Source organism: Alternaria ethzedia, assembly GCF_023757985.1.
Source record: "Alternaria ethzedia strain BMP 0044 chromosome Unknown scaffold_13, whole genome shotgun sequence".
Taxonomy (NCBI): Eukaryota; Fungi; Ascomycota; class Dothideomycetes; order Pleosporales; family Pleosporaceae; genus Alternaria; species Alternaria ethzedia.
Window position 1 is genome coordinate 435,204 of NW_026056206.1, and position 24,955 is coordinate 460,158.

General features: G+C 53.4%; 6 protein-coding genes across 6 annotated transcripts; 3 read left to right on the forward strand and 3 right to left on the reverse strand.

Moving 5' to 3' along the window:
• Positions 1-449: 449 nt before the first annotated feature.
• J4E87_006003 (uncharacterized protein) lies at positions 450-5,132 on the reverse strand (the record flags this gene model as incomplete). The annotated part of the gene is made up of 1 exon (XM_049377608.1): positions 450-5,132. The coding sequence occupies one exon, from the start codon at positions 5,130-5,132 to the stop codon at positions 450-452; it is 4,683 nt and encodes a 1,560-aa protein (XP_049232649.1).
• Positions 5,133-5,680: 548 nt separating this feature from the next.
• Positions 5,681-6,771, forward strand: J4E87_006004 (uncharacterized protein; the record flags this gene model as incomplete). Its single annotated transcript, XM_049377609.1, has 2 exons — positions 5,681-5,802; positions 5,859-6,771. The coding sequence occupies 2 exons, from the start codon at positions 5,681-5,683 to the stop codon at positions 6,769-6,771; spliced, it is 1,035 nt and encodes a 344-aa protein (XP_049232650.1).
• Positions 6,772-7,129: 358 nt separating this feature from the next.
• On the forward strand, positions 7,130-7,777 carry J4E87_006005 (uncharacterized protein; the record flags this gene model as incomplete). The annotated part of the gene is made up of 2 exons (XM_049377610.1): positions 7,130-7,403; positions 7,461-7,777. The coding sequence occupies 2 exons, from the start codon at positions 7,130-7,132 to the stop codon at positions 7,775-7,777; spliced, it is 591 nt and encodes a 196-aa protein (XP_049232651.1).
• A 793-nt stretch (positions 7,778-8,570) lies between these two features.
• Positions 8,571-10,266, reverse strand: J4E87_006006 (uncharacterized protein; the record flags this gene model as incomplete). Its single annotated transcript, XM_049377611.1, has 3 exons — positions 8,571-9,922; positions 9,971-10,157; positions 10,234-10,266. The coding sequence occupies 3 exons, from the start codon at positions 10,264-10,266 to the stop codon at positions 8,571-8,573; spliced, it is 1,572 nt and encodes a 523-aa protein (XP_049232652.1).
• A 1,019-nt stretch (positions 10,267-11,285) lies between these two features.
• On the reverse strand, positions 11,286-12,515 carry J4E87_006007 (uncharacterized protein; the record flags this gene model as incomplete). The annotated part of the gene is made up of 4 exons (XM_049377612.1): positions 11,286-11,432; positions 11,535-11,885; positions 11,931-12,020; positions 12,084-12,515. 4 exons carry the CDS (start codon positions 12,513-12,515, stop codon positions 11,286-11,288), a joined length of 1,020 nt encoding a protein of 339 aa, XP_049232653.1.
• A 339-nt stretch (positions 12,516-12,854) lies between these two features.
• J4E87_006008 (uncharacterized protein) lies at positions 12,855-16,021 on the forward strand (the record flags this gene model as incomplete). Its single annotated transcript, XM_049377613.1, has 8 exons — positions 12,855-12,955; positions 13,009-13,143; positions 13,224-13,946; positions 13,996-14,249; positions 14,594-14,609; positions 14,661-14,688; positions 15,138-15,285; positions 15,564-16,021. The coding sequence occupies 8 exons, from the start codon at positions 12,855-12,857 to the stop codon at positions 16,019-16,021; spliced, it is 1,863 nt and encodes a 620-aa protein (XP_049232654.1).
• Between the last annotated feature and the right edge of the window lie 8,934 nt (positions 16,022-24,955).

Below are 24,955 nucleotides of genomic sequence, written 5' to 3' on the forward strand. Positions count from 1 at the left end.
CACTTCTACCTTGAAAACACTCTCGAGCATACCACACTAAGTCTAGCCAACCCTGATGCTCGTCAAAATCACCTGAGGTCAGCATCGAAGAAAGCACGTTTAGCAAAAGAAAAAGCAGATGGTATATTGCTCTAAAGGTGGCTTCGCTAACGCCATGTCATGTTATCATAACGCAGTCCCTCGCGCCCACACTCCAACCTGAAAGCTCGAGGGCCATCAGCCCGAGTTCGACAAAAAGAAGTACAGGGAATATGGTCAGAAAAGCGACCGCAACGCAAGCACGTATGGTTACGTACTGTACCCATGCCAGAACCGCCGTAGCAAAACTGTCCAGAAGCAGGGCGAACCTTACAGCCGCGATATTAATTACGCTGAGCAGACTACAGGTTCGTCAACATTGTGCCCCCATCTGGCACACATCAGGGCGATTGAGCAGTCTTGACGACTACTCACTCTCTGATTTGAGCCTTCAACCCAGCATTCTCCCTCTTCAGTCTTGCGTTCTCTTTTCGCAGGCGGGTCAGCTCCTCTTCGCTCGTCTTCAACCGACGTTCCACCTCTTCGCTAGCCTTTCCCTTGCGAGCGCTGCTTGTCACCCTCTCCAGCTCTTCGTTGAATTTCACGTACAATGCCTCGTTCTCCGCGTTTGCGTTGCGGTACAACTGATCTAGGTGCTTGCATCGAGCCTCCGACACTTGTAGTGAAGTTGTTACGTCGTTTGAGATTCCCGAAGTACGTGCAGAGAGGGTTTCCAGTGTAGCTCTGAGCTTCTCTAGAGCAGCAACGCGCGCTTCAGCCGTCCTTGCAGCCGTCCCATTCGTTATCAACGATGGAGCAGAACTCTGGGTTGTCAGACGCGGCGTGCTTCTAGCATTCAGCTCTTGACCGATGGCACTCAGTTCATTCTGTAAAGCTTGCGAAGCTGTGTCGATATCGTGTTGCTGAGTTTGCAGTCGCTCGCGCAGCTTTTGAGGTGATTGCATTCTCAGCTTCTTGGGAGGGCTCCCAGTCAAAGGAGTGCTGGCTTTGGTCGGAGATCGCGGAGTCGAGGGTGGCAGTTTGACAGCGTTGCCGGATCCCGTTCGTTCATGCAGACCAGCACTGGTAGTTGGTCGTAGATTCGGAATGGCTGAGCTGTTCGGGAGGTTTAGAGGATTGGGAATGCCTGAAACAGTCTCGCTTCGCTTCTTCGTAGGGCTGTTTGACTTGATGGTGACTTCATCATCGACGTCCGGCTTCATCGTGACCGACTTTCCCCTAATGTGTGCTGGACGATCCAAGCCGACTGCAGGGGAGTTCTCCTTCCTGTCTGTCCTTTCCACCCGCAGCGGTGAGCCTAGTCGGGTAGGCGTCGGTATCGACGAAGTGTGTTTGTGTAAAGCCATTGTAGCGGCTGAAGGAGCCAGCGGGGACTCGCTAATCTGGCGTGTTTCGTGGCGCAATGCAGGATCGACCTTGCGAGGAGTCTGCGGGGACCACTCGGGTACATCGTCAGCATCCTGCAACGTCTTGAGATCGCTCAAAGAAGAGCGGCGCTTCTTGCGGGGAGGCCCAGTAGTGGAAGGTACCTCTCCAATTGTCCCAAGATTGCCCACGAACGACCGACCATTCGCGTTCGAGTTCGAATTCGAGTTCGAGTTCGAGTTTGAATTCGCGTTCTCAAACGTAAACGCGCCGAGAACAGTCGGACGGTCGCGAGAGGACGGTCGCTTTGGCGATAGGCGAGCAGCAGCGTCTATCGAGTTGGAGCGACCAAGGTGCCCGGGACCAGCCTTCCCCATGCTGGGCGACTGGAGGTCTGTACCATGGCTGTTCTTGCTCAATGAGCGCCAGAGTGAGCCTACCTTGGACTCATTCTCTGACTTGCTGTTCTCGCGTGTCAAGGTACCAAAGCCAAAACGTCTCCGCAGTGATGTGTTGGAGTTGAGCGAGCCGGCAGCAGCGTAGCGACTCTTTGAGTCCATAGAGCCATAGTTTGGAGTACTGAACCCAGGTGTCTCGGCTGGAAACAGGGCGTCGATATCTTGCACCAAGCGGTCCATAAGGGAGATGAAGTCGTTTGCGTTACCGGCGGGCACTAACATCTCAGCAAAGGCTGCTGTGAGAATACCTCGATCGCCATCGTTGCTGGTGCCATCGAGCAGTTCGGCTAGCAGATTGATGACAGCGCGGAACGCTCGTTGGTTTGGAGGGGCAAACTGGTCGAAAGTGTATTTGAAGAACTCCTCGAACTCATCAGGTGGCATGCTATCTGATCGCATCTGTAATGAGACCAATGTGGCATGCGACAGCACAGGACCCATTCGCTCTTTCCAAGCGACACTCAAAAACTTCTCAAACACTGCGAAAAGTACATCCACAGATGATTGACCAGCGAGTTCAAGATTGGCAGGGTTCTCCAAAAGCGTGTTGTAGAGTTCGTTGACAACAAGTTCATCGGCGACTGCTCTCGCTCTGACAGAACGCCCGACAATGTTCCCTTTGCGCGCGTGCAGTGCTAGAGTCAGATTTGCCAAGGTATCTTCGAGCTTTGAGAAGGGATCGCTCGGGCCGTTGAAGGTAGCGCTCTTAGTGGTGCTGGACGAGGTAGGGCGCGACATCTCCCCGTCATGGCTGTACGTACGATTCGGCCCAAGTTGAACCGGAGGTGCCATGCGCGGTACCTCTCCCATGGTATGCGCATTGCGTTGGAGTCTACGAGAGCCTCCTCCTTCGCGGCCAATACTACTCACACTGCCACCAAAGAAACTAGACAGCATCTTCACTGGAGAGTGTGGACGGCTCTTACTACCAGTCTGTGGTTCTGCCTCGTACATCTCCAGAGCGAGTGACTTGAGTATCTGCTGGTTTCGCGTCAGATACGCCTCGGCCAGTGTGTGGTTCTTAACGCTGTTTCGCAGTTGGAAGTAGTTGGCGAGGCGCTTCGTGAGAACAGGTCGGAACTCTTGGTCGGTCAATTTGTCGCGTGCCGTGTATCCATGGGCCCCGTTGGACTCTAGCAGAAAGAGTCCGTCGCCAAGTATGGTGATGGTAACAGTAAGCTCGACGCCGCTGTCACCGACTTGAATAGGCTTTGTGAACTTAGACCCTTCGACAAGGATCTGTACCCTCGCAGGCTCGCGTCGACCTTCTACCTGCTGGCCAGCTGCCTCTTCCGCTATAGACGAAAAGAAACTGAGATCGCCTGGCAAATTTCGAACGTCCCATTTGCCGCCCTCTCGCTCCGCCTCTGGAAATCTGCCTTCCACACGAGCTTTGGTGAGCTCCTCGGTAACCTTGTGGCCTTTACCCTCATAGGAGCCTTGCAGGTAGAACATGCGAATGCCAAGCTTCTGGCGTTCTCGACTTCTCGGTCGTCCGGGCTGGCTGGCGAGCGGTACCGGGGATATCATTTGCAGTATTGATCCTTCTGAGTGTTCACTCAAGAAGACATCACTGAGACTCAAGTATTGATGAAACATGAGTTCCGTAGATCCATCAAACGATTCGGCGAATTTGGGGTTGTCGAGCTCGGCGAGCAAGCCACGCGCATTGATGGAACCATCCTCCGACTTTTGAAGAAGCACCAAGAAGTCCGTGAAGAGTACCATGATACCGGACACCGTAGCAGGTCCAGATAACTCCCCGTGATATGGTGGGGACAGCTCTACGCAATCAATGGCTGAGATCATTCGTCCTTTAGGGTTGAATCCCGAAGGCCACGAAGTCACCATTTTGCGCAAGCGGTCGAACACTCTGATCTGCTGCGCCGTGGGACCTTCTCTTGTGCAGATATCCGAGATCATGTCCCTTGCCTTGAGGAAGATCTTGATAGCCGGATGCCTGAGGGGCAGTTGCTTGATGATGTTGTCGATGTACAGGTTGTATCGTGGCAGGCGCTGAACAGGCTCGATGAGCATAGATGTGAGTCGCTGCTCGCCCGTCTCGTAGACTCGCTTGGAGAAACTGGAGGCTGTGTCTTTTGTGAAATGCTTCAGCAGCTGTGAGAAGTCGCCGTGGGCCGCCATGTAGTCGGTGTAGCAATCTGCGAATTGTGGAAGCCACTCAACAAGAGCCCTGGCGACGGCGGCCGCTCCAGTGACATCTGGTGCGTCCTTCTGTCCACGCAAGGGCGCGATGTAGACATCGTCTGTTGCTGTCTCAATGTCCTCAATGGCTCCGTTCTCCGACTCTTCCAGAATTATACGTAGAGCGTCCAAGAACTGCGAATTAACCTCTAGAATCTTGTCCAGACTGGGAGGAAACAAGCCTCTCAATGCTTGTTCGGTAGGGCTGGAGCTCGAGCTCGACTTCTGCTTGGCCTTCTCACGGAACTCGACCGCTACTGTGTGTACCAGCTCGTCCAGTTTGTAGACATAGTTCTCTTCCGTGTCCAACAGCTCACACATCTCCCGTCGGAGAGTCTCTTTTTGTTTCCTCGAGAAGGATTGTGATCGGTTGAGGGCGGTCGGTTTGGAGGGTGCGCGGCGGAGTTTGGAGGTCGGGAGGAAGGCGCCATCTCCGAACAGCCTGACGACGGGCGCGTACTGTCCGTATCGCTTTTCGATGAGGTCTTCTTCGAGGTCTTCGAACTGGCCGGACTCGCGCGATTCCAGCTTCGTGACACTGCCCTGGGGGAGGACTACATCCAGATCTATCCAGGAAAGCGTCTGCTCGCCCAAAGCATGGCGCACGTCGATTATGACATCTGCGACGTTCTCGACCTTGATCATCCTGGCAGCGACAATGGCGGCATGCGCCTCGGAGAACAGCCTGGGGGCCATGGGCAGGTTGGCGGAGGAATCATACCGCCTCTCCCAAGCGCTCTTGATCTCCGCGGGCAGCTCGAGGAAGTACTTGTACAGGCTGAAGGCGAGACCGCGACATATCTCGTCGCCCTGCTCCTCGCGCGGCAGACATGTGACGGCATTGTAGTATGTGGCTGTGGGCGAGATAATCAGGCGGGCGAAGTTCTGGAAGCCGGCCGGGGTGAAGACATGGGCCTGGATGCGCGAATGTGTCGCCTGTGTGGAAGTGGCCGTCGGACCGTAGAAGATGAGCACGGGGGAATTGGAGAGCAGCTCGTCGGTCGTGTAGAAGAGCGACAGGTCCTCGGCGGACAGGGCCGCGGGCTCGGGATTGATTACGACCATGGTGCCAATTGCGCGGAAACGAGTGACGGCGACGGCGGGCAGCAGTCAGACAGTGAAGAGGCAATTAGGACGGTGGGTGCATGACTGGGCGCAGCGGCAGAGGGGCAGGCGGTGTTGTTGTCGTCCGAGTCGGTGGTGCTAGGAAGCCATTGGGGTAGAGAAGGGACAGTGGAGGCGCGTCCCGGGACTAAACAACAACAAATCCCATGGATCTTGTTGAAGCCCGAACCAAGAAAGCGGTCATGCGGCTGCGACCAAGCGCGGGTGGGCAGCTGCAGCGCGAATAACCAAGGTGCCACAGGTGCGACACGCCCGAGCATGGGGTTCCCAGCAAGCGGCCGCAGTGACAAGTATTTTTGGCCTGCAAATGATGCCCTTGCAGCGTATCGTCCGATCCGTCTCTCTGCTAGCTGCACATCGCCGCACCCCGCAGTGTCCACAAACAAAAAAGCACCGTCGTCATAGCAGCTGCCGCGATGAGATGAGGTACAACAGACTTTGAGACTGTCAGCAGCGCAAATTGGACGTTGTGTGTGTTGAGTCAAGACATGGCCACGCAGCAAGATGAAGGCGGTGTGCCCTTCTCCATTGCCCACCAGCAGCAGCACTTCCGCCTGCTCGAGCTGCCCCCCGAGATTGTTGAGCTGATAGACGCGCCCAACCCGCCGCTGTAGGTGCGCTGACCTGTCGTTTCCATGCGGATACCCTTCTCATCATACGCGCTAGGCTCTCCATCAAGTCCCAAGTCCAGTCTGCCGCTTCTGGCACGTCCAACGCGAAGCCTGCATATGCAGTACTTTGTACGCCGAACAAGACCTTCCAGCTGCGCCAGGTCCAAACCTCCAACTCGCTCTACATAGCCCAGCCCGCGCTCGAGGCCCATGGCAACGAGATACCCACCCCTGCCACGCGCGCCATTGCGCTGTGCACCGCGACGCTCGAAGCTCATGCATCCACCGCGTCTGCCACCGCCCTACTGAGAGAGGCACTGCCGGTATACGACATTGTTGCAGGGGACGTCGACGCGACCAGCAATGGTAGGAGCAAGGCGAGCATGTTCAGCGATATGCCCTTGTCAGATGGGGAATGCCAGGTGGGATGGGGCGAGCTGATGGCATTCGAGGTGGATGGAGGATCATACCAGCCTTCGCCGAACGCCCTCTCACAAGTATGGAGGTCCATCAACGCCGCTGCACTGGCCGAGGGCATCAAACTACAAGCGCAGTTCTTGTCCAACGACATCACCAAAGTCGCAGCTGAAGAAGGGCATCCGCCAGGCCTTGTAGAGGCCATACTGGCATACCTATCCACAGCAGACAACGACAAGAACGGACCGTGGTCGTGTCTGGATCGGGAAAAGACAGTCGCATTTACTGGCAGGACATTGCTGGAAGCCAAACGCGGCGCAGACTTCCTCATCGCCGACTTCACCGACACGTGGGAGGACCGCCTGCCCGAAGTATGGCGCAAAGACGCGCAGCTCGGTGCCATCGAAGGCATCTACGACTTCCCATCCGATACAACAATAAGGGCGAAGAGCAAGGCCGCCACAACTGCAGTTGGAGACAGCTCAGTGGCAGCCATGAAGCCGTCAGCGCGCAAGTGGCACGAGAAGTTTGCCAAAACGAGAAAGAAGTGACCATGGTCGCGTTGGTGATAGCGCAGTCACGTGATCTGGCGCGTTATCAACGCGTCTTACCGGGATCGGGAAGTGCAACTGCCGGCCGCTTGCTAATGCAAATTTCACAAGCCGCCAGTGGCTAGATGGGTAATCACTTCCCAAGCATGCAAGGCTGTGCCACGCAAAACATAGATACCCCGAACTATATCTTTACATCGTCTTCGTGTGACATTGTTGCTTTTCTCTCCAGCGTATGAAGCGTGTTCAATCTATCGCATCCATTCTCAGAGCCCCACCTCGACTTGCTCTGACATCGTTTGCAAGGCAGTATTCTACGGTCAGCCCCAGTCTGCAACAATCTATACGCCCCGCAAACATGGCAACCATTTCAGGAGATGACGGTCCTACTGCACCTGCCCCTCCTGTAGTAAATGACCCAAACTCCACCCCTGCGGCCAATGAGGAAAAGCCTCTACCCAAACTCTCCGCATCCGAGTTTCGTCAGTACAACAGAATGGCGGAGCACATGAACTATTTCCACGACAACTTTAGGGCGACGTGGAAAGTTCTGTATGGAGCGTGTGAGGCACAGAAGAGGCCCAAGAACATGTCCATCCGCCAATTTATTAGCATGGGCCAACAATTTTGTCGTCAGTTTCTCCCATAACTCAGCCAAAAACTATCATCATCTGACCGTCCCCATATAGATCACCTCACAGTGCATCACACAATAGAAGAGCAGCACATCTTCCCCGTCCTGGCTAAGAAGATGCCCGCCTTCAAGAAGGAACTCGAGCTCCTCACCCAGCACAAGCAGATCCACAAGGGTCTCGACAAGCTAGAAAAGTACCTGGAAGAGTGCGAAGGCGGAGAGCGAGAGTTGCGTTTGGGAGAGTTGAAGGAGATTTTCGATTCGTTTGGCGAGGTTTTATGGCAGCATCTGGATGATGAGGTCAAGCAGTTGGAAGCCGAGAATATGAGGAAGTATTGGAGTTTGGATGAGATGAGACGGATTCCTATGTAGGTTTCCAGGTTGAATTGCGATGGGTGGCGAGCGAGCAAAGGCGAGGGCACAGGGCGTTCAAGTAATGACGGCGGGATGAGTACCTGCAATCTTATGACACTTTTCTCACTGTCCCTGCCAACCGCCACTGCGCGATGCACTAACATCCCGAAGAACCCTTCAAGCTCTTGCATCCTTAGGCCTCCAGACCCCCAGACCCCCAGACAAAACACACAACGATGCAAACGAAGTTCAACAACCCATCAAACGATCCACATACACGGGCTAACACACTAGCGCGGCCCCTAGTTCACGCCTCGAAACGGGTGACAGCAGACCCAACGTTCCCTGAGGCAACTTCATGTTCGTTTCGCACTATTGATTTGTTTTGGATTGGGGATTCAGGTACAGGGACCGGGTTGCTGGGAGGGGAGCCGTCACACTAAATTTATTCGTGAGTCTGGGTCAGGGTCTACCGCGTGAGATATTGCTGTTGATGTAAGGATGAAGTGACGATGTATGGCGATGAGTCTGTGGGTAGGATGGAGATGGACGTAATGTGAACGATGTGGCGCACGGGAACTGTTCATGTATCGATAGAAAGAACGCAATGACTGCTATTGTACATGCTACATGAAAAAAGCAAAAGGTCATAAAGCTTGTATAAACTTCCAATATATGCGCAAAAAGCAGATGGGTATGATGAACACCAGAAAAAGCTTTTGCCGCCCAGCAGTGCATTAGTACCTTTCCCATCCCCACAAACGCCTTCGCTGTAAAAAAATTCGCATCAATCCGCTTCAAGTCCTGGCGCTCACTTCGGAAGCTGCAAACCGATCATACTCCTCTTCTTCAAACTGAGGAAGCGTCTCGGGCTGCGGAATTCCCAGTCAATCCTCGGTGTCCAGCCGCCCTCCGCAACGACGTCGGGTATACTAGGCGCACCGCTATCGCTTCGTTGGTGATATGCTGGTTCAGGCGCCTCCGGTTCATCCCCTCCTGTCGTACGGCTGAAGACGCTCCTCGTCGGGCTCTTGCTCATGCTGAAGGTCGATTCAACCGGGCTAGGGAGTTGCTGCCATGGACCTCCCAGTCTTCGGACGATTCTTGCCTCCTCGCTCTCCCGCCATCGTTGCTTTTGCTCCGCGGTCGCAAAGGTGGCTAGTGTGCTGGTGGACTTGCTGATGAATGAGGATAGGCGTTGGGAGATGATGGAACTGCGCGCTGATCTATCTGCCGTCTTTGGTACTGCCAGAGAGCTGCGGGCCGAGTTCCTGTTGAGGTCCATGTCTGGCGGCGCCAGGGAGCTGCGCGAAGAGTTTCCGAGATCTATCTCTATAATCCTGGGGGCAGGGAGCTCCTCGACCTTCTCGTTCTCTAGCTCTTTTTCTTCGTCTTCATTGAAAGATCTGGTCGACTTGTTGTCATCTTGTACGCTATCCGAGGAAGTAGGTCGCGAGTCTTGCATTTCCACGTCGCCCATTCGTGATCTAGCGTAGCTACCAGGCCCCTTTGCGCCATTGGGGATGTGCCAGCGGAGGTCTACGCGAAGTATGGCGTACATGAGTACCGTCTGGATCTCCACGAGGAAGTTGAAAATGTAGAATGGTGCCTTGCCGAGATACCCTGGTAGAGGTTGTGATCTCGGGACTGGTGTCTGGAAAGCAACACCACAGCGATACCATGCGCCAATAGAGAGGAGTGTGGTGCTAATCATCAGGACTATGACTTTTGTACGAAGACGGCCCATACCGAAATGATCGAGCGGCGAATAGGGAATGAGAAGCGTGAGCACCGTCATCGGCAAAGGTAGTGTAGCGACGATGGCCAGGAAGGTTGCGCCGTACTGCTGGAAGCCGCGGTCCGTCGCTCGAGTTCCTGCGTTGGGAGTATAAAAGCTCTGAACTGTAGCTGTAATGACAGCGATAAGTGTCAAGCCGATCAACGCGTAAAGAGCTTTGAACACGATGCCAAACGCAGGATGCCAACCCACCGACGGATGTGTCGACCTTACTAGGCGCATCGCGAAAACGAGATTGATGACGAATAGTATAAGAACACCTGCTGCGATGAAGATCTGTGCAGCAATCCCAAGTGGAATGTTGGTTGGATTAGAGACCGATGCGAGTCGCAAGATTGATGTCAATATGCGTTCCATGCAGAAGACTTCGGAATAGTCAGCATCCATTTCATCCAGAATGTGGCTATACATACGGAAGATGAAGAGGTTTGGTAAGAACTTGTGACCTCGTGCTCTGTTCTTTTGGAATATCTTCATGTGTACTGCTGCTCCGACCATGAAGAAGAACATGAAGACAGTTTGGGCAGGAATATCGACGCGTTTCACTGGAGGACCACCCAGAGGCCATACCATAGGAGCATATGGTGGCGCTTGTGATGCCTTTTCAACGTCAGCGACTTTGTCTCTCTCCAAGTTCCAGACCCATCAGATAAGCCTGTGGGTGGGGTATACTTACCACGGAAGGTGGCATGCCGCCTTGTGATGCCATGGTATCGCTACTTGTGTTTATTCGACTTTTCGGACCTAGTTTGCGCCGGCGATAGGCGATGCGTTGGAGATGAGAGTCGAGACTAGTCAATAGTCGGAGTACCAGGACGTCGAAGCGATACGGGGAGCTTCGCGCAGCGAGGCGCAAGCCCACCATATATGTTGCGCCGCACCATTTAAATCATCACTCCACTTGTGTCAACACGCCTGCAGAACACTTGTGCTATGTTTTGTCCATGCGTCCAAACAGTAGTGTGGTGTTTGATGTTAGTGTCTGAATCGCGAAACCGAGACACCGATCGCTATTTCGGGACTGCCGCTAGAACAACGTCAAGAACTAATACCACGTTCTGACCACGGGAGCCCTGTACATCGAATGTCAATGTTCGATGACCCCAATCTGCAGTGCCAAAGTCATCGATCTCACACAGACGTCGGTAGCTGGCTTACATGCTCGAATAAAGCGACGTCACACCTCAGCTGCAAAACAGCCCGATCAGGCCAATGTTGCGACGGACCAAACGGCTTGCGACTTAAAATTTATTTCATTCATCCTGTCCATCTCTTGCTCAGGTATTCACCGAGACTGCGAACGTATGCCGTGGACCATAGTCCGCATTCATGAACATTGCTACGACTTAGGAACCGAGGCGTTTCAAGGAGCCCCACGAATACCTGGACTGTATGCTTTAGCTGACACTGCCTCTGGTGGTCTATTCCACATCGTTCCCCGGCTCGCAATTTGAAGTCTTCGCAGGTTCGGAGGCCTGACGTCTGTCATCGAACGCTGTCAGGCATGCAAGAGCCGAGTCTACCGAATACCCAGGAGGCGCTCGCTGTCCCAGTACATATCACTCTATACTGTCCAACCCCATTGCTGATCTCCAGGGTCCCCCGCCGTCTTAATCTGAGTAATATGAATCGTCAACGTCGTTAATAAGGGCTGGCAATCTTGCCATCACTCTCCGTCTCGCTTTGACCGTCCAGGTGTGTTGAACATCAAAATCGGCTGATCTTGTCTCAAGATGTGGGTACTCGGTTGGACTGGTAGTGACCAGTCTCAGCAGTAACATCGTTGTCACGATCTTCTTCGTGAGCTTCCTCGTATAGTGTCTCATCGCCCAGTTCAGGGGCATGTCGATCATCTGTGCCAGCCTGTAGAACGTTCTGGCATCTCGTCAATGTCAGTTGTCCGAGTCCTACGTGAGTTTGGGCGTTTTCAAGTCTTGACGAAGTGTTCGCACCAACGATCATAGGTGTTTTGCCGACAACTAAAGCATTTGCGGTAGTCGTAGCCCAACCCGCCGATAAAGGTGGTGACCCAGCTCGTAGAACTAGTTCGCGCTTGATACCGGGCTTCTGTCTCTTGGTCGGATTGGCGATCCTTTGGCGGTTGACACTTTTCTTGGGAACGAGCTTTAGCTCGGAACCGACAAACCCGTCAAAAGCATCTCGAAGGTTTGGACAATATCGCTGCATGTTAGCAGGTAGTTGCGTGGGTCTCTCCAGGGGCTCTGTGCGCATTGCCATTGGTTCGGTCTTGGGACGGCCGACGGAATCTGGCGGTTGTGTTGTCTTCGGTATCAGCCTACTCTTCGTGATGATGACGCCGCCTGAAGTCTGCGTGAAGGTCAGCAGTGTCAGCGTTGACTATCGTTGACATACGGAGATGTGCAACGTATTTGTAAGACGTATTTGGCTATCTTCGATAGGGTCCACGACCGCAATGGGAGCAGCAACGTCGAGAGTAACATCCTAAAGTCAACAGCGTTAGCTGGCCGCAAGCTACCGACGATGAAACCCGTAGAAGCTCCTTACACCCGGTAGGGGTAGTCCATCCAGTGTAGTAGTCCGCAGCAAAGCGAGCTCATGTACTGGTAGACGCCGTTTCCGAGTGCTCGAAAGCCCGTTGCGAAGTCCTTGTGTGCCGCCGCTAACAGAGGCTAGACGGAGGTCTGGTGGTGATGAACGTGGGATCTCGTAAACAGATGGCGCATTCGCGAGACCAACCAAGACAGATCGATCTTCTTCGATGTTGGTATCCAGCGGCTTGTCGGTAGCTGCAGCTTCCTCACACAAGTTGGTTCCGATGACTTCTGCCTCGGCAGATGATCCTGAGGGCAAGATTGCTGGCTCCCTGGCCGGTTCCTTGACTGACACGTCGCGATGTAATCTGGAGAACGGGGCAGCGGAGTCTACCACGTCCAGATCTTGTATAGGCGGTTTAAAACGCGACGGACGGTCTGGCATCCCTCCCACACATGAAAGAAAGGCGCTCAGCCGTAGACGATTGCCGACGAAATTAGCATCGTGCGTCATGTTGCCTGAGACGGCGGTTCACATGTGAGTTAGTGCGAGCGAAAGGCTGTGTGAATAAAGTCGCATGTCGTGTACACGACAGCTTCAGAGCATGCTGTATGCTGCAGCGAAGTCGAGGGTTGCAGTCGCGGAGACAGATGGTGGCTGCCAAGAGAGCCATGATGACGCGGGTCCCGAGGTCCATGCGCCTAACGCGTCGCGAATCTTTCAATGTTGCGAAGACTGGAGGAAGTGGCAGAGGGCAATCGCAAGCTATCATAAGAACCCACCATGTCGATACCGTCCACACCGAGATGGCCTGCAGACGAAACGGGCGTGCCAGAGATAGCCGGCGACGAGTGCTTCGGAGATCTGGTAGACAAACTGTGCCAGTCAGTCGATGCATGTGAATGCGCAATTGACCAGTAGCCTAACCCGAGAGTAGGTTCTTTGAGCATAAGATCAAGCTGCCACATACCTTCGAAGATTTGCGTCGATCGCAGGAGGGCCGGGCAGTCCAGCCTCTCATCGCATACCTGTCTACCCAAGTCGACCACCCTGCCCTCGTATCCGCTCTACTGTACGTCGAGGCAACCCAGGTCGCTTTTATCAATACCAGATGGTTGCATGCCGGAGTGGAGAGCGCTGACCATATTGAAGGGCCCTGAAGGGACATTTCTCTGCCTTGGAGGAAACCAGCGACGAGCCTGGTGTGAACGAAGCGCGAGGCTACGCATGCGAATTCGTAGCCTGGCAATTCTTGACGAACCTGAAAGAAGCCGACATCATCGAGTCTCTGCTAGTAGAACTCCCGCCGGCAACGACGCCGACCACCTCCAACCCACCGAACGGCTACTACTCGGGCGAGAACGAACGCGACACCACACATGCCGACGAGCGGTCGCCTTTGCTTCCCGTATCCAACACCGATTACTTCGGCCACGGCGACTCTCCCAGATCTCGCTTCGGATCGCTGATGTCACAATGCGAGAATCTCAGTGCATTGGAGCTTGCGACTGTATCTGGTGCGAAGAAGTTCCTGTCCCAGAGACCAGTCCAGAAGATCATAAATGGCTTGTGGAAAGGCGACATCGTATTCTGGGAGACCCTCAGTCTACACTCAGAGAAGAAGCCCAAAAAGTACAACCGAAAGCAGGCCGATCCCTTCTCCCGGCTACGCGTTCCATTGTACTTGAAGATTTTCGAGACACTCTTTTTTGCGGCATTCTTAGGGCTGTACTACGCAGTTCTAGTGCAGCGAAACAACGCCCGAGTAACCATTCCCGAGATACTGCTCTACGTGTGGATTGCCAGCTTCGCGTACGATGAATTTTCGGATTGGTTAGACGCAGGGCAAAGCTCGTTCTATGCCTCGGACTTTTGGTAGGCATGCGTTTCTCATCGCCATTTTGATGGAGGCTAACGTCTTTAGGTGGACCTGGGACATCAGTATCGTCGTCGTGGGCTTTGTCTTCTGCATTATGAGGATTGTTGGTCTGACTACAGCCAACGCTATCACCATCGATCTTGCCTATGACGTACTCGGACTAGAGGCTCTCTTCCTCGTGCCGCGTATCTTCTCTCTCTTGAGTCTCAATCGATATTTTGGCACCCTTATTCCGTGTCTCAAAGAAATGACCAAGGATTTCATCAAATTCCTGTCACTGGTAGTCATCCTGTACCTGGGTAAGGCGTCCGACGCTTTAGTAGCTGCAGCCAATGCTCACCGATATAAAGGGTTTCTAACTACTTTCGTACTGCTGGCTAGAGATAGTAGATTCAATGCGAAGCAGATGGCAAGTTGTCTATCGGGGTCACCGACGTGCCAACTGCTGACTCGTGCAACGTAGAGTTGGATCCTGATCAAGGTCTTCTTCGGGTAATGGTTAACATCACGCCACTGTTGCTATACCAGCTAATGCCTTCTCAGCTCTAGCTACCTAGGTTTCGGTGAGTCAAGCCTCAGGCAACGGCCAAGCGAAGGCATACACCGATTCTTGTCCACCAGTACTGACGACAGCTGCCTGCAGATGTCGCCGAAGAGATGTATGCACTCCTCCGATCAACAGTGCCAATGGCTTGCTAATGCCTGCATAGCTCGCCGTTCTTCGGACCTCCTGTGATGGTACGAGTCTGACTATTTGGAATGCATCGCATCGCGGTCTGCTGATCACACACTAGCTTGTTTTCGTCACTTTGACAAACATCTTGTTGATTACAAGCCTCATATCGCTTTTGAGCAACTCGTTGAGTAAGGTAATGGGTTTTTCCATTGGTCCTCACTGCTTTGCAACCTCAAATCGCATGCATGTCTGTGCATGCCAAGCGCAAAACAACGGTTAACGCCCGACTGGACCGCCTCATCTCCATTGCAGTCTCCCCAGAGTGCATTCGCATTGGGGTTAGCACTTGACTTTTTCCGGTTGGTCTTACGGGGGTGTGATACAGCCCGATTGGGACTGCAACAGGAGATTTCTCGCAGGCACTGACTGCCCTGACCCCATGAACAACCGGCTATAGCTTATCATCTCTGGTTATATTACTTTCCAAAGGATCGATATTGACGGTGGACAGGTTCTCGATCATGCGCGAGATGAATATTTGTTCATGTACGTCGGCATGATCCAAGGCAACTTTCTTCAGGCACTGACGATGCAGCTATTCCGTATACGTGCTCGAAGCATCCAGCTCAAATCGATTGACATACTTTCTGCCTCCACTGGTAAGTATGTTGTTCAGTGCTATTATTATGGGGAGGTTAAAAGCGGGCATTAAGCGCCGGGTCGTTCAACGCCCAATCGACACAGCCTCTATGGCTATCGTGGAAGACGCGCTCAGAACCAACCAGTCAAAGCTTCGTGGCCGGCTCGTGAAGGAAGCATCGTCGGCGGATGCTCTGCCGTTGTCACGTCACTGACAAGCCTTGTTCTGGCGCTCAGGCTCTCTCGACTCAAGGCCGCTGTGAATCCCTGCGAACCCACAACGCAGCGGTATCCACAGCCGTGCTCAACTTTGCAAGGCTGACCGGCTTCCAGAATCTCATTCCGCTAGTCATTCGACCGTTGCGGCTCGTCATCCCCTCCGAGCGACTCAGGAGCGTCCGGATCGTCTTGCTCAAGGCCACGCATCTACCTCTTGTATTTGCAATCTGGGCTTACGAGCAGCTGACCGATACCCGTAATCTCGATGTGAAAGCGACATCTTTCAGCGGACCGCAGACACCAACCCCACCAAAAAAGGCTCTTCGGTTGCCGGTCAACTCTCCACGCCTATTGATGGCGGAAGCACCAAACTCATTTGCGAGGAAGCCCCAGAAGCCCCAGGCACGAGCAGGGTCTACAGAAACCGATGCTCCATTGAAGGCACTAGTCCTTAAGCTTTCAACGCAAGTTGAAGAACTTACTGCGATGGTGTCGCAGCTCCAGCAGCAGCGCGAAGCGAGCACATCGGTCGCTTGATGGCCGGCGCTTGCAGCCGCGGACATATAGGTACATTTTGCTAAGGATGAGCACTGCAAATCCGGTTAAAATTCAAGTTGATCTTATCTGTCTATCCCAAGAGCTACTCAAACAAGCGCGTATGGAGTTGAGGTGTTGGTGTCTCACTTTGGTAACGGCATTGGGGTGACACATGAATGAACGATCAACGTCAGATACAGACGGGACATCCTTTGCCAGACTGGCCAGTTTCATGGGGATGCACATCGAGCAAGGGTACAACCGCCCTCTCCTCTTGCGCCTCAAAGTCCGGTCGGCGCAAGGATGCCTGTGTTCGGCCCGCTAAGGCCTAGCTACCCGGCTGTCTGGTTCACTTGCACATACCCCGGTCTCGAGCTGCATCCATCGCCCCCCTGCCACTCTTTCATAGCCCCATGAAGCTAACAGGCGCCTGCCGCGTAGGCGGCTCGAGCTTTCTGTTCATGCTGCCCTGTCTAGCATAATTTCAGAATCTGCCTAACACTCAAGAGCCCACTGTTTAACGTAGGCTCCGAGAACGCACTGGCGCAGTATACAAATCAATTCCATCTTGGAGTTAGTCACGCACTGCATCGTACAGATATAACTCGTCCCGGAACGCCCTGCAGTTGGCATCCTCATCCAGCTTCTACCACATCATTTCTATCTTTGCCTGTCTTCATTCCTCGCCAACCTACTTGACTTCAAAGACTTGTGGACTACGTTCATCCCTTTGAGATTCTTTCATCATGTACTCGTACGCGGACCAGCCCACGCCACCTTTCAACTCGCCTTACCAACAACACACATCTCAACCAGGCTCCCTGCTTGAGTCACCCTATCCTTCACCAAGACAACAAGAGCCGCGGCCCAGCTACCCACATGGTCTTGGTTTATATCCAGTCCACCCTTCAATGCCGAACACTCTCCCTTCATCGTCTCCCCCACAATCGGAAGGCTGGGTTAGCGCTCAGTATCCCAACGGCACCTCGGCAGAGGCCACTGCAGATCCCTATCTGTCAGGAGCTTTCGATCACCCAGTCCCCCATTCGCCAGTACCGTGGAGTTCCGCCCAGGACACACCTCCTACATCCCCAGACGTGTACAGTCAACGCGCGATGTCTGCTGCTTATTCGCACGATGGCTCAGAGCCGGACTCTTACTCTAGTATCAAGTTAGAGGGCCCGGCATGGAACCCAGCAGCTCGCATCCAGTTTGGCACAGAAGTGCCAGTTACTATGGGTGGTCAGTCCTTATCAGGGCATCCACCACTCACAGTAGCTCCCGATCGGCTTAGCACACACATGTACTCCTACGAGAGTGCGTATCCATCACCAGCTATGCCTGGATACGACTCGGCGCCGGTTTACAACTACAGCAACCGTAGCCCCGTACAGGCGTCAACAGTGATCAGGACTGCCAATGCACGAGCTCGGGCTGCACGAGCTCCTCGAACTGCCGTCGCAAAACGAACACGCAACCGCAGGCACACTGATCCCGCCAATGCTGCCTACCACTGCCTGATTTGCAAAGACAGGGGTTTTGCCAGGAAATACAACCTCAACCAGCACATGCTTACACATGCGGCTGAGCGAAAGAGGCCGAATGTTTGCCCACACCCTCAGTGCGACAAACACTTTGTGCGCAAGACAGATTTGGCTCGCCACGACCAGAGTGTGCACACAGACAACAGACCTTGGAAGTGTTCAAGGTGCCCTGCAACCTTTCCTCGTAAAGACACGCTCAGCAGGTCAGTAGTAACCTAATTATATGTTCATTTCATCTTGCTAACAACTTCTCAGACACGAGGAAGATGGATGCAGTCGCCGCACCCAAGTGCATGCCGATGACGCAGCTTTCACGCGTTCGAAACTCTGATCGACGGCATAGGTTAACTCTGCATCGATCAGCGAGGACTGTCCTGTACCAGCACTTGATACATCCAGCATGGGGAGATACGTCGGAAGCAGTTCGTTCAGTTGAAGATTCCACTATGGGCTGTAGCAAATTGTATCGCTGTCTTGTTTCAAGGTTTTCTTTACATTGCGTGGGTGGAAATTTGTAACAATGGCGTTTTAGTGCACTCCAAAGAATGTGAGAGCAATAGAAAAACTGTAGCTACGTGGTAAGGTTGCCCTGCTTCATCGCATAATGGCCCCTCTTGTTTACTAGGAGAATATGATCACGCTCGTTCACACTACACCATGAAACCTCTTCAATGCACAAAACTCAAATCATGACCAGCTCCTCTAGCATGGTACCCTAGCAGTCTAGGAGGCTGGAAGGACGCCACCTAGATCGATCCAAGGAGACTGGCTGCAATAAGCCGGCACTGTCCACAACGTCTTTTCGTACGACCCACCTTAGGCGGGGATACGCCGGGGACCACTACCGCAAGCCACGAAGCGCGACCCTTGTCAGATCAAGTCTACATGGATGTGGGCTGTTTGTGAAGTGTTGCAGGTATGGTGCATGTTAAGCGCCCTCGATGTGAGCGAATTCACGCAGGCCGCATCTGACTGGCCAACGATACGCTGGGGAGGTGGCACGGTGAGATAGCTTGCGGACGGACCCACGATGCTACTAATTAGACGCAGCATGCTCTTTCGCGGGCTATATTACCTGTGATTTCAGTCGAAAACTACCCTGGGGCAGCTATAGCAACAAGGTCAGTGGACGGATGCTGCTCATGCTAAGCTGGAGCGTTTCCACCACATCACGCATCGCTGCCGACCCACATCGCAAATCAATCCCGGAACTTGTCTCTGCTCCCTGTCCGTGTACTCCAGAGACTAGTCGCGTAGCGTTGTGATGGGCGCTTAATGTTTGGCCGTGTGGCCTTGTCTTATCTGGCTCGAGCCACGTCGGCTCGTTGGTTGCAGCCCTCGAGCGCGCTAGGCCCCACACGTCACGGCCGCCAAGCTCTCTCCCACCACGATCCTCCAACGACCTCCCCAATCTGGCCGTGCTCGTTTCGACGCGTCTCTTTTCGCTTACCCTTCAACCCAGACCCGTCGCAATAACGGCGACCTTTGCTGCCTAACCCGGGATTCTGGGTCTGAGCCAGCCAGCAGCTGCACGTTGTTTTGGCCCCTAACATCCTTCCCCTCCTCCGCACTGATACAGGCGATACGATCAGCGACTTGCTCGACACGACGAACTGTGCATGACGACATCTAATCAAAGAGGAAGGGATCGTGCGACAGACGTTCTGCCCCAGGCGCCACTCAGGTGACGCTCGTCCTATGCGAGTGACAACCCTCATATGCGACGGGACGGGACCTTCACACCCCACTATGGCTAGCCATCATCGCTCGGCCTCCATGCTCCATGCCGCGGAACCAAGGGAGAAGTCACCTGTACCGGGCCGGACAGGGCCATCTCGACTGAGACATTCTGCTGCAATGCACATCAGTCGGGTCGCAGTTTGGGCCATTGCAACATCGGCATATCTTTGCAATCACCTCCACATAGACTATACAGTCTGCATGTATTGCTGGGGATTGACGGCATACCTATACGAGCATCGCTTCATCTTCCATTGGTCAACTCATCAACCCAATAACATCATGAGAAAGGCCAAGCCTGTTTCCGCGCGGTCCAACAACGGGTTGTCACTGACGAGTACCAGCCTGTTGTACCACGGCATCGAGTCTCGCCCACCGCAGTGCTCGACCATGCCTAGCCCACACAGCAACGCGGGATTTATCGCTTGAACTCAATAATTAACGACCAATTGTGCCGCGCACCCGCCGTGTTCCTGCAGTGAGCTGACCGGAAGATCCACGTGTAATCTAAGTAGTCAGCAATCTACCATGCGACCAGCCGCACCAACTTTACGGGAAGGAAGGTGCATCGGTTGGCAAGTTTGTACAACATAAAGCGAGACCCAATATGCGTGGTTGACATGGGTCATACGGAGAAGGTCACGGGGACCAAGTTCTCGAAACAATCCTACGAAGGAACGTTTCATGGCTGAGCACTGACCGACCCATGTAGCTTATTGGACGTTCAGTTGTGACAATGCCAGAAGTCCACGCAGTATATGGGTAAGAGGAACGTGGGTTGACATTGACGCTCATGACACACATTACCTGCTAGGCTGGCTGACAATCACGCCGGTGCAATCTCGCAGCCTAGTGGCAAGAAGAGATTCCGCCTCCGTGAAAGAAACCCCAGCGACGTCAAAATCCATAGTCATCCGTGTCCCTGCTTCTTGCGATACCACATAGAAGACAGCCGAATGCTGTTCGTGCAATCTGACGTTCCAAACCTTGGTACAGGTTACTGGAAAACCACACACATGGCACTGGATACATACTGGACGCAACACCACGCGGTTGCCATGCACGCACATTTCCTGGCGCCATGTTGTGCGAATCGCGTTCCTCAAAGCGCTAGACGGCGCTTCTAGGTTCCGAGTCGATCGGTAAGGCGTTAAAAAAACCTGGAGTTGCCGCGATGCTTCCGCTGCCCGCGCGAGCCGCAAAACCCCTGCTAGCGATGTCTGGTGCCGCGTCCACAGTCCGCGATAGACGCCGCCTCGCTAGAGGTGTGTGCAGTGCAGCTAAAAACAACGTCGAATGGTGGGGGCTTTCAGCCCGCACATGCGCTTCCTGTGAAGGTATGACATGGTTTGAAAATGAGAAGATGAAGTCGGATAATCTTGCTCTCTTTCTCTACTCTAACTTTGCTGTACTGGCCCGTCTCGTCATTTGGAAAGTGCGTGAGGTCACAGCTGGTTAGGCCCCCCCTTCCACTTCGGTCTCAGCAAATTCTGTTCTCGCGTCGAGCAGGGGTATGGCGCTAACGGCTTCAATCGATCCGCCGGCTGCAGTGGAGCAGCTCAGGGCTTATGACAGTCTCCACCCACATGCAGCGCCAGCCTGACTCTTGCAGTGGCCCTGAGTGCCGAAGCTACACAACACCCTGCAGAACCAGTGGAGCTATCAACGGAATCTGTTCTCACTTTAGAAGCATGGTATTTTGCATAGGTCAGAAAATTTGGACTGCACTCTTCGGTATTAACTTGTCCACTTATTACAGGGCCCACTCTGAAAATCGGCAAACCACACCTATACTACACGATCTTTTTCGTTAGCTCGGCGTACTGTCTTCATGCTCGGGAATTGAAACGGAGAATTATACCACATATTTCCGGTATCCACTAGAAGCTCATCAGGGTTCTTTCAAGTATATGTACCAACCGTACGAATTTCCTAAGACGGTTTACTACGTTCGGGTACGGTATGCTTCTTCCCCGGCCAATGGCACCGAAGAACGCACGGATAGCGTACCAAATCAAGATGCAAGCCGAACCTTGGAACTATATGTGGTACTGTATTGCGACACTAATGTTATGCAAAACCTAGACCGAATACCAGGAGCTAGGTACGCTTGTGATCCAACTGTAACTCTGGTGACTTGGCAGATGGCCATCCACGATCGAAGAGGAAGGCGGCGAGCTACATACTGTTCGTAGTTAGTCCGCACATCTTTGGCGCGTGGAACACAAACTGCTGAACACCGGACAGAACTCCTCAATGTGAGGCTGAACGCTTTTCTGAGGCTTACTTGCCATTTACTAGACGCAGTAGGGGTATCGAGGTATGTGCAGTCTAAGTATAACTTGGTCTGACGCGAAGCGGTGTTCGAAGGGTCCATATCACTCCAAGCGCTTGATTCAAGAATACCATCACCCTCACGATGCCGGACTAAATCCTCTAGGCATGTCCGCGAATAATGTTGGCGGCATCTCCGTTCATCTTCACAATCAGCCTCGCCGGGTTCGGGGTCCATCTTCAAACAGTTAGGACGCTTGGCATACCTACGGCCTTTCCCTTGCTTCGGCACTGTGGCAGGATGCCGTCCAATATTGTAGCCCCGTGTTTTGCGACGATTGCAGAAGCAGCCTTGTCGTTGAGCCTCAAATGTCAAACAAATATGATGAGAGATGCATATCGTCCGCGTCCCCCGGCCCCCTTTCTGCAATCTCACAACGGTGAGGCACAGCCAGATCGGTGCGGCAACTGGAAACTCCCGCAAGCGTTTGCTGTCCACAAACGGCCGATTCCCCGAGATCGTCGACTTAGTGGGCGCGAAGCTGTGCCGCCCGATCATAGCAAACGATGAACGCAAACCGAGCGCAGACAAGAACCCTCCGCGGGGGATAAGCCTGGATCTCCTCATTTCGCTTGCGGGGAAGCACAACCCTGACTTCCTGCCTGAAAATCGTACGAGCATCGAAAACTCAAATGACTAGACGGCGATGTCGAGCTATGATGCTCGCAAGCTGCATTGCAGATGACAGCACATCCAGCAGACTGGTAGCGATCTCTCGGCGCTCAGACACGCTGTCACACCAATCGATACGAAAGTCCCACCAACGACGCCGGCACGCGCATGTCCACGACTCCCGGCAGGATGCTTCTTGCAGGACAAATCTTACCGAGCTATACAAAGCGTTCCTTGTGGATAAAAAAATATATGCAGCGAAACGAAGCCGAGAGGTACGGAGACCAACACAAAAACCCTGCAGTCCAACAATCCAACTCAGGCAAGAGCAAATATGCGACAGCGGTCACACCCGGATCGACTCCGTCTTTGCAATTTGAGAAATGGCATCCTCCATTCCCCATCCTGCATATGCCCGTTGCCACAACGTGTGATGAACTGTGCCTTCTCGTGGCCATTGATTACGCGCCAGCCGCCCGCCGATCGGCATCACACCAGTGTTATCAGCAACCGCCATGCATTTAGCCCTATTTAGGCCGGTGGGATGAGACAAAAAGATGGATATTTGCATAATTCGAGCGGGATGGGTGAACGCATATTGGCCTGTCTAGGCAGGAGACATGCGAAACAGGAAAGTGACTAGTCGATTATACCTGCTAACACTGGTCTCGAATGGCGGTAAATTTACCTTCTCAACGGTTCAGCCGTTCGCGCTTAGACGCCGCGACCTGCGACGACCCACGGCAGACAGGCCTCAGCAAGAAGGATGCCGGCATCCGAATCTCCCATGTCTGTAGGCTGTCTGCTCCCGTGCTGGATTGTCACTGTGACCGGTCCATGTGGGTAAAGATCAATTGTGCATGGTACTCGCACTTTCCTACTGATTGGCTCGGAAGGCGAGACGATGTGCCCTTGGCGCCCTTCGGAGTGTATTCAATCAGGGCCGAAAAAAGAGGGGAGATGGGTCGAGAAGACTTCGTAGGATCATGAGGATGTGAAGGTAAGCTTCTGTGCCTCACGGGTGAGGCTGCTTTCTGGAAGCAGGTAAGACGCATCAGCTCTCCGCAGTGGCTGACGCAAAGTGCGACAATCCTCGAGACACTACGCCGCCGATTATCGTTACGAGCTTTACCGCACATGTCTTCAGCCCGTAACATCAGGTCAATCACTGAGGTCGTTCTTCGCGCTCCCCGAACGCCCGTGCGCCGGAAGCGCGCTTTCAGACCCCACGCCATTTGACATCAAACGTTGGGTCCCAGTATCACACCATATGACGCTTGATACTGAGGAAAACATGCTAGATACAGAAAAGTAGGTACTGCGACGCTGCCCAAGTCGACCATCAGCCACCATCGACGAGACATCAGCCGCTGGTTGGGCCACCGGCAGTATACAGTCGGTCGCCACCACAGTCAGGGTGATCCTTTGGTCTCAGCCGTATATGTGCGACCCAACGACGTGGTAAATAGGCCAAGGTGAGCCCATGGTTGATACTCCCACTGTATGTACAAAGCGAGTCAGTAAGCCACCATCCGCGTCGCGAGTCTGTGTCGGCGCAAAACTAAGGTGACTAGCGGACGGCTGGTAGTGCCATGACGTGAAGCTCGTCTCTTATTCCCTGATCAAGCTCTCAGACAGCATCGAAGAACTCGCCCATGTGTATAGGACTTTGGGAGGAGCTAAGGAGTAGGCAGGTAGTAGCTCGATTCGCTTCTTCTTCCCCAAAAGACATAGATCGTGCGGTGAAACCACATAACCACCTACGTATCTCGTTCCTTGTACATGGGGTTTCCTAGCTTTACGCAGGAGCCTGCTTCTGGTACGATGTGCTTCTGTCATGCAGACAAGAGCCTTGGAAGTATCCAGCTGGTTAGACTACTGCACTGACTGCATAGCAAGATTAGAATGTAACACGCGAGTTCGTGACAAGCGAAAGGCCAGAGTGACCGAGACCAGCCATCACTGCGAGAGCATGCTTCACCGCCTGGATCTCAATCTTTGATGACGGTGAGGTAGCTTTTCGAACGACCAGGGCCTGCACAGTGGCGGCCCGGTACAAGCGAGACGTCTTGCTGCTTCCAATCACAACACCCAGGCTCCTTGCAGCTGTACAGTGAAGGACCATTCCGTGATGATACACTATATCTTTCATGCATACTGTGTTACACCACAGTCTAGACACGATTATAGCATGCCTTGCAGATGCCAATAGATGTTTCGTTGGTCATGGAAACCTTGACTTCAGGTACTGGCAGGCATATCTTACGGCCAAGTGACTCTACCTCATCACATACATCTCCGCTTGGTATTGGGCAGAAGCTGAGTTATTGCCAGGCAGCAGGAGTCAGTGACGATGCTCACCGGAATGCCTTGAGGCATTTGCTGAACTTCTGCTGGCGGCTGGGATCCCAAGGCTAGAATATCGTCTGGGAGACGCCTGTCCACTCAAACTTTACTTCGATGAAGGGCGCATGAGTCCAGGCATCGGTATTGTTAGAAGCGCTGGTCTTGCTTCGCCTGCCTTCATCGTTGGTATCTTGAAGTGGGTGGGGAATCTAAGCCCCAGCACTGACGCTCGATGGGTTTCGCTCATCGCATGAACGATCACAGAGACTTCGCTATGGAACTGTCATGATGGGTATTGACGTCTGTCGTTCTAAATATAATACATGTTCATCTACATATCGTACCTGCGCAAGCACC